The sequence below is a fragment of the Monopterus albus genome, unplaced genomic scaffold (assembly GCF_001952655.1).
Source record: "Monopterus albus unplaced genomic scaffold, M_albus_1.0 scaffold186.1, whole genome shotgun sequence".
Taxonomy (NCBI): domain Eukaryota; kingdom Metazoa; phylum Chordata; class Actinopteri; order Synbranchiformes; family Synbranchidae; genus Monopterus; species Monopterus albus.
Genome location: NW_018128066.1, coordinates 2220273 through 2229553, shown reverse-complemented (window position 1 = coordinate 2229553; position 9281 = coordinate 2220273). Strand labels below are relative to the sequence as shown.

General features: G+C 38.9%; 1 protein-coding gene across 4 annotated transcripts in view; it reads left to right on the top strand.

Moving 5' to 3' along the window:
• The window catches only part of LOC109969899 (synaptotagmin-4), a 13850-nt gene extending 5231 nt beyond the window's left edge, over positions 1-8619 (top strand). Inside the window, exons 2-5 of one of the 4 annotated variants that reach the window (XM_020617118.1) lie at positions 4169-4340; positions 6850-7016; positions 7133-7330; positions 7526-8619. In XM_020617118.1, the coding sequence (XP_020472774.1) occupies positions 4169-4340; positions 6850-7016; positions 7133-7282 (489 nt within the window). In that variant the 3' untranslated portion in view covers positions 7283-7330; positions 7526-8619. Of the gene's footprint in view, positions 1-4168; positions 4341-6849; positions 7017-7112 lie in introns of all 4 variants that reach the window. The other 3 variants (XM_020617119.1, XM_020617117.1, XM_020617120.1) reach the window with 3 other exon arrangements.
• The last annotated feature ends 662 nt before the right edge of the window (positions 8620-9281 follow it).

Here is a 9281-nt window from a genome sequence, read left to right as displayed (position 1 = left end):
AAAATTTTAACAATTTAGACTGTATGAAAGCTACATTGGTGTGATCCCTATACCCCATCTTATGCACAATTCTTATCGCTCTTTTTTGTAATATATACAATGGTTGAAGTGAGCTTGTATATGTATTTCCCCAGTTTTCCACGCCATACTCTAAGTATGGTAGAATCAATGAGGAATACAAAATGCGTAATGCTTTCCCATCCAAAATATATTTCACCCGTGTCAATATCGATATATTTTTTGCTATTTTGTGCTGAACATATCTGATATGAGATTTCCAGGAGAATTTGTCATCAACTATGACACCTAGAAATTTAATTTCATATACTCGTTCTATGTTAGCTCCCCCAATTTTCAATTGAAGTTCATTGTCTAGTCTGTGATTCCCAAATACCATAAATTTAGTTTGATCCAAATTCAGAGATAGTATATTACTGTCACACCATTTCTTTATCTTCTCAAGTTCCTGTGTAACCCATCCAGATAGTTGCTGTAGGTTTTCACCCGATGCCCATATGGTAGTGTCATCAGCAAACAAAACCACTTTCACTAAATCAGAAACCTTGCATATATCATTAATATATAGTATAAATAATTTAGGTCCCAAAACAGAACCCTGAGGCACTCCACACACAATGTCCAGCTCACTCGATTGGTATTCACCCAACTTCAAATATATGCAAATATGCCCACTCCCCACCACCACTGCTTCCCCTACATAGACCGGTAAACCCATTGTATCAGGATGAGGTGCAGGAGTGAAAACTGAAGAAATTTAATTTATGTTTGAGCCTCATTCACCCATTACATAACAATACTGTATAAAGGAGATATAAGTCGAATGTGTAAATGTATTTACAGATTGGCTGAGAGCTTGATAAACTGTCAGGGAGACTGGATTATTAGCAGCAGGCTGTTTGCATGCAGTTCAACTACTAATACTGTAGCGTTAGTTAGCCAAACATAGCATTTTAATTTACTGCTGATACTCCAGTGTGTCAACTACTGTCCCATAACATTCGACAGTATATCAGCATCTTTTCATTTTCTCACATGACAAGTATTTGGAGAGAGTGGATACATATACATTTATATAGCCACATTTACATCTCTAGTCTTTGCAATAAATTCATTTGGCTTCTTATCAAATCACCACTTCCTGCTTCTCATAAAGTTTTTCAAATAGCCAGTGTTACAAATAAAGTGTAATCTACAAAGTCAAAAATACTTGGAATACTTGTTTTTTCTTGGCAGTATGTGTATGCAGCTTAATATTTCTCCCTGTGTAAGTGCGAGTGACACTCAGTGAGGGGAAAGGGCTAGTGACAGACAGAGGCAGTGAACCAAAGCTCACCTTTGCACTCTGCTACACGGCCTCAGCAAGTCGCTGGCAGGCTGACACTCAGCTGACACTCAGCTGACACTCAGTTGACACTCAGCTGACAATCAGCTGACAGCACATTATAACTCACACTACCCTAAACAATGCAAGCCAGTGGGTTCTGACAAGAAATCATGTGGAATCACATCATATGTACACATTAGCCATTATTTATCCAGAGTGCCTTAGTACATGAATATCTGTTTGGATGGGTGGTCACACTGGCAATGAAATCCTTAATTCTGACCACAACATATAGTGGCAGTATTACAAAAAAGGTTAAAGTGATTGAAAATGTAATGCAGATTTCAGTCAGGTGAGATCCACAGACCATGATGTCTCACGAGTAAAATCTGAATATATATCAGAATCAGAATCAGAATCAGCTTTATTGAGGCTCTCAATATGTATGTACATATCCTTATGTACGGCAATAGCAAAGGGCATTAGGAAATGAGATAAAAATAAAGTACTTATAAATAGAGACCTGTACATACATATATATAACTTTGTTGGCCTCGGCTGTGTTCAAGTGCTTTATACAGTGCCTTGCGAAAGTATTCGGCCCCCTTGAACTTTGCGACCTTTTGCCACATTTCAGGCTTCAAACATAAAGATATAAAACTGTAATTTTTTGTGAAGAATCAACAACAAGTGGGACACAATCATGAAGTGGAACGAAATTTATTGGATATTTCAAACTTTTTTAACAAATAAAAAACTGAATAATTGGGCGTGCAAAATTATTCAGCCCCTTTACTTTCAGTGCAGCAAACTCTCTCCAGAAGTTCAGTGAGGATCTCTGAATGATCCAATGTTGACCTAAATGACTAATGATGATAAATAGAATCCACCTGTGTGTAATCAAGTCTCCGTATAAATGCACCTGCACTGTGATAGTCTCAGAGGTCCGTTTAAAGCGCAGAGAGCATCATGAAGAACAAGGAACACACCAGGCAGGTCCGAGATACTGTTGTGGAGAAGTTTAAAGCCGGATTTGGATACAAAAAGATTTCCCAAGCTTTAAACATCTCAAGGAGCACTGTGCAAGTGATAATATTGAAATGGAAGGAGTATCAGACCACTGCAAATCTACCAAGACCTGGCCGTCCCTCTAAACTTTCAGCTCATACAAGGAGAAGACTGATCAGAGATGCAGCCAAGAGGCCCATGATCACTCTGGATGAACTGCAGAGATCTACAGCTGAGGTGGGAGACTCTGTCCATAGGACAACAATCAGTCGTATACTGCACAAATCTGGCCTTTATGGAAGAGTGGCAAGAAGAAAGCCATTTCTTAAAGATATCCATAAAAAGTGTCGTTTAAAGTTTGCCACAAGCCACCTGGGAGACACACCAAACATGTGGAAGAAGGTGCTCTGGTCAGATGAAACCAAAATCGAACTTTTTGGCAACAATGCAAAACGTTATGTTTGGCGTAAAAGCAACACAGCTCATCACCCTGAACACACCATCCCCACTGTCAAGCATGGTGGTGGCAGCATCATGGTTTGGGGCTGCTTTTCTTCAGCAGGGACAGGGAAGATGGTTAAAATTGATGGGAAGATGGCTGGAGCCAAATACAGGACCATTCTGGATGGAAACCTGATGGAGTCTGCAAAAGACCTGAGACTGGGACGGAGATTTGTCTTCCCACAAGACAATGATCCAAAACATAAAGCAAAATCTACAATGGAATGGTTCACAAATAAACATATCCAGGTGTTAGAATGGCCAAGTCAAAGTCCAGACCTGAATCCAATTGAGAATCTGTGGAAAGAACTGAAAACTGCTGTTCACAAACGCTCTCTATCCAACCTCACTGAGCTCGAGCTGTTTTGCAAGGAGGAATGGGCAAAAATTTCCGTCTCTCGATGTGCAAAACTGATAGAGACATACCCCAAGTGACTTACAGCTGTAATCGCAGCAAAAGGTGGCGCTACAAAGTATTAACTTAAGGGGGCTGAATAATTTTGCACGGCCAATTTTTCAGTTTTTTATTTGTTAGAAAAGTTTGAAATATCCAATAAATTTCGTTCTACTTCATGATTGTGTCCCACTTGTTGTTGATTCTTCACAAAAAATTACAGTTTTATATCTTTATGTTTGAAGCCTGAAATGTGGCAAAAGGTCGCAAAGTTCAACGGGGCCGAATACTTTCGCAAGGCACTGTATATATATATGCTTGAAATATTTTTCAGAAAAATAAATTTTTCACATTCTTAACTTGTTTCTGTATTTTGACAGGCAGTGATTCATGGTGAATAAATTTATTTGATGGGGAACTGAAACACACAGTCTGACAGTCTCAGTGCCTTGGTCGACACATTCATTAACAGAACTAACATTTATGCAAGTGTGTTTCAAGTGCTTTATATCTTAAATCTGCTCTATTCTCATGGGTTCCCCCCTGGTTTTCAGTTCATTTCCACCTTCCCAAAGGATAAAGGAAACATCTGCCGGGGGCGGCTGTGATGATGAGTTAGAGTGGGTTGTCTCCTAACCAGATGATTAGCGGTTTGATTCCTGGCTTGGGCAGTCCATATGTCAAAATGTCCTTGAGCAAGACATTGAACCCCCACTTGCTCCCGGTGATAACACCAGTGTGTGAATGTGTTAATGGGTGAATGGCCAAATAGTGTGAAAGCACCTTGAGTGTGCTGTAAAGCATAGAAAAACGCTATACAATTATAAGACCATTTACCAAAAGAAGACAGTTTCCCCCTCTTACTAAATTTCTCAAATCTGTTCTTTATCTCTTGGTTTTCTTGTCCTTCCCACCCTCAGAGTGTGAGTTCTCAGGAAACGTTAAGTCACAGAAAGAGCTCAGTGTGTGTGCCGCGGGCTTTGGGCCAACTGTTCATCTTGTTGCAGTACCAGACGCTGGGCCAGCGCATCAAGGTGATGGTCCGCAAGGGTGAGAATCTGGCCAAGCTCACACGGATTCCAGGAGCTCCAGGTGAAGGCTGTGTAATGCCCCATAAAACAGTTTTTTAATCTGGTGCACCTAACAGCAGCTCCTCATACTAAAACTACAGAACAGGTTGCTACAGAACAGTGCCTTTGAAAATAATCCATGTGCCACCTTTATGCTTAATATTTAGGCAGCTAAACCTACTTGGATAAGGTTAGGAAAAATCATGGAGGTCACGGTTTAACCACTATCGATTGCTGGTAGGAGACAGGATATGGACAGCGGTCTGAATTTTTTTAAAGTCAGACATCTTGTACCAAAGCCACCATTCAGAATTAGTCCCTGACTGTTTTTCACTGGATCAACACCAGGCTACTTCTGCCTTTGTTTGTGAGAAAGAAAAATTACTTTTTTGTATCAACTCATTTGCTGGTTCACACAATTACAAGATTACCAGTAAAAGCAACAAAGATTTCTATAATTGATGCTGTAATTTTATTTCTCTCATAGGTTTGGGATCAGTTCCTGCTGTTGCAAATATATTATAGCCTACTGTAAAGAAAAAAGGTAAAATGGTAAAACATCTAGTACTGTGGTAGTAGTAAACGTTGGACAGGAATCAAACAGTGGACATTACAGTTATATGGCATGTGCCTTAACCATTAAGACATTAAGATCTCCCATGAGGTCTGTGTGATTAATGGCAGCAAGCAGAAGATGCAACAACGTTTACGTCCTGGATATTACTTTGCACTAGAGATGCACCAATTTTGCTGGCTGATTCGTATTTTTTTTTTGCGTGTGACTTTCCCATTCTGATATTCTTTTTTTCTAAGAACTGTAATTTTCAGCATACACAGACATTTTTGTAACTTCTCTTTAATGAAAAATTAAATTGTAATAAAATTAAAACATTGTATTGAATAAGATATACATTTTATGTATTTCTCTCATTTTCACAAATGTTTTTTTTTTACAAACCTCCAACTAAAAATAAAGTGCAATATTTGTACTTCTTTAAATGTAAACAGGTAATAAAAATACAAGAATGTTTGTTACACTACATCAGTCCCACTGAACATGCAGCTCTCTTTAAAGTGTGTGTATTTTGTTTTTATCATGGGCTTGATATACTGTAAAGATGTATTTGAAGTGTAGTCAGTATTTCCCTGTACTATTTGTTAGCGATATGGACATAGTTTTCCCTTCTCCAAGGTGTTTCTATAGGCTCCTCTGTGCACTTTTTGAGCCTCCAGTGCACAAGTGAATATGTGCTTGGTATAGACACCAGTGCAAGCCTAGCAGAGATGCATGTGAGATGCTATGTGCTTCATACGCTACCCTTTCAGTCTGTGACACTGTGTTCATGACGTGAACCATTGCGCATGTACCAGCACAGAATCAGATATCTCAGGGTGATCAGCCAGTCACCAGTCATGGCTGATCAATCTGAAAATTGGCTGATGAATTGGTGCATCTGTACTTTGTACTGCACGCTATGGAAACATTAGAATAACAAAATCAAGCACAAGATCTGTCTTTCGTGGTATTTTATTCTAAACCCTTCATGAAAGGGCTCAGTGCATACAGAAATCAGAGATCTCTCCAGGCAAAGAGCAAAGTCTGCACTCCCTATTTATAATTTTGTTATCTAAGTGTACTGTAGATACAACGTCCTTGCACACAGAACACTGTGCCTTGCATATGGTTTGCCATATCTGATATCAGGGCACCAAACAGAAGAAATCAACAGAAGCACACAGCCATCACAAACATGTAAATTCACTTCTTTCTCTGCTGTGCAGTTTGGACAATAGTTTAATATCATATATGAAAAGTGACTTTCAATTAATGTTTGACTTGATTTGTACATGATTTGATATCACATCTATCACACTTTTCAATTATAAGCATTAGTATACATAGGAGCACACACGAACATGCAGGCAGACATGTAAACTGCTGACACTGCCTCTGTCTGTATTCTTCTTTATTGCCCAGCCATAGTCAGACAGGCTGGTTTCCTGATGGTCTTCTAGTATAATCTGATTAGGAACCAATCAGCCCAGTCTCATTTCCCCTCCTGTCTGTATCACATCTCACTGCATCTGATTTAAAGCTCTGCTTTGATGATGCCAGTTAGGACAGGGGGAAGATAGAGCCTCTGAAAGAGGAAAACAATTTTGATGTTTTGGTTTCCAACATTTAAACTAACAATTTGTGGTCAAGTAGTCAGCTATGTGTTTTAGGTTCACATGCTTTCCTGAAATCTGTGAAAATACATTGCTCAGTGCAGATGCAGGATTCTTATCTGACTGTGACACACTGCTTTTAAGTTTAGGAAATCCAATTAGCATGATAGAATGTATTTACAAGGGAAATTACATTTTGTGTGTGATGAAGCAGACTAGGAACAGTGACAGTGGAAAGGAGTTCAGAGAGATTTATGAGGATGTGAATCAACATGTATAGAAGTGCAGAAAGAAACCAATTAATCTATGATGAATTAAAATATATAAAATAAAATCCTTCCTGATATTTTTTTCCCCAACAGATCATTATGTTGTTATCAACCTACGTCAGGAAGGAAAAATAATTGGCACCAAGGAGACCAAAGGGGCCAGTGGTTCAAACCCCATCTGGAATGCTCCATTCCTGTTTGACCTGCCCCCTGGTGACATCACTGAACTACCATTGGTCCTTGAATTCATTGTCATGCAGGTAAGAAGCTGTGCAATACACAATAATCAATGGCATTCTGTCTTCATGTACTGCTATAGTGGCAACCAAATGTCTTCATGCTTCTGTGATTTTCAGTTTCAGTTCTCTCTCTGCAGGGCCGTCTCTACACTAAGAGCACTGTGCTGGGTCATGTGTTGATTGGCAGAAATGCTTCAGACGCGGGACAGGCACACTGGAAGGAAATGTGCAGTCGGGGGCAAATAGAAACAGCTCGCTGGCACACCATCCAGTCAGATGTGCTGTAGGACTGACTTAGAGAATGTGGGATTGTGCCGCTGTCCCTTTACTGCCTAGTGAGTGTCCTAGAGGCGGTTTGAGGTAGAAATAACATATGATTGGGTTGCACACACATAGCTCCCCTGTTTTCAAAGTATTTATTACAGTCATTTTTTCCATGAGCAGATAATGTTCTTGAACTAATGCAGACACTTGGAGCATTAGTAGCTACTCCTTACATATCTACATGGGTTTTTTTTTTGCATCTATAGGGTTGTAGAGGGAGAAGCACTGATTGCTATATGAAGGAGGGTGTGAGGAGGGATGTGCAGCAGCTTTCTCCATATCAACACTTTTCTGCATCCCTGTATAGCCCTTGTGATTATTTTTACTGTCACTTCTTGAAACTGTAGTCTGTAAAAGTGTATTGTTCTGGATGTACTGTATGCAGTTTGTATGCTCATGTTGAGGTACTGTTTGTATTGTGCCCAGAGGTTACAAATATAACTACTTGTTGGATTCTACAGAACACAAATATATGTTGCCACTCTGTTGGTGGTTTGCAGTGGTTGTTACTGTGCTGTATTTGTCTATAAACTGTAAACACCTCTTCTTACTAATATCCTGTATACTGTATGAGTCTAGATTGACTGTACTGTGTGTGGCATACCTGCTCAATTGTTGTTTTATTTAGTGCAAGTAGGGAAAAAAGTTAAACTAACAAATGAAATCACCCTCCGTTAAGGCACACAATGCCACATATAACACATACACTTTTTGCACCGCACTGTAGTTTATTTTTGGAGTGGAGATGTAAATTTAGTTGGACAAATGAAACAATTAAAAACTGTTAATCAGTAAGAATGAGAATATTACTTCTGTCCTCTTTTTAGTCATGAGGCACATTTTAATGTTACAACTTAATTTTAGGGATTATTTTAACATTTGTCTGGTCTCCCAAGGTTGGCATTAAAGATTGCATCAACTAATGATGTAAGAAATTTCTTAAAATTAGTGTGGGGTAGGTTTGAACAAAACAATTTAAATACTTATTTGACAGCCTTCACATATATAACACTGACGTCTTTAAAAACTGAATGTACTTTTAATACTAAAATGTTTTTTTTGCTGCTAGAAAGGACTTGCTGTGTTGTGCTCATATGTATTTTGAACATGCTGATGTCCACTGGTGGCCTATACTGTCTCAGATGTATATGAATGTCTTTACTTTTAAAAAGGAACTGTTTCAGAGAATTTGAAATAAACAATATGCTCCACAGACATAGTATATCTGACTATATCAGACATGATATAGTCAGAAAATGTATCAAACAGTGGTCATTTAAGGACAATAAAGCAGCGCAGATTTGGGAATCAACAGCTGAAAACATTGCATTCATGAGCTTTATTGTTTTTTATTTCTTCATCGAGAACATGCTCACACCATAGCAGGAAAAGCAGGCGTAATTAATAAAATGAATGGTGGCTGAATTCCATTTAGCTTTAAGGGGCCAGGCATTGTGTATGCTGGCTCACTGGTACACTTAAATGGAACAGAGCCATTTTTAATGTTTATTACTAACACCTGTGCAATTAACACTTTCAGGTCCTGTGATATTTAGCAACACCACAGTGAAAGCTCATTTTAATTTTTGTATATAATCCCAATACATATGCAAACCTTTCCCTGTGAATTTTTCATCCAGTCTGAGTTCAGTCATCTGCTGGCAGAAATGTCTGGCAAATACAGCACATGCTCCATGAGTAAGGCTGTGCTCACACTACATTTTAAAGGTGTGAAAAAAATGCAGCCCTTGCATATTCATTTCTTTGGGGGATTGTGCTCACTGTAGATGGCACCAGCACCACAGAGTGCAAAACTATGCAACCCTATGTATGTGGGAATGTTGTTTACCTTGTTAGCATGAGCACTGCTATTTACTGTTGAATTCGGGCCACAATTAATGCACCATAACAACACGCCATGCATTTCCATTAGTATTGGATGTTAAACGGTGTTTTTATTTA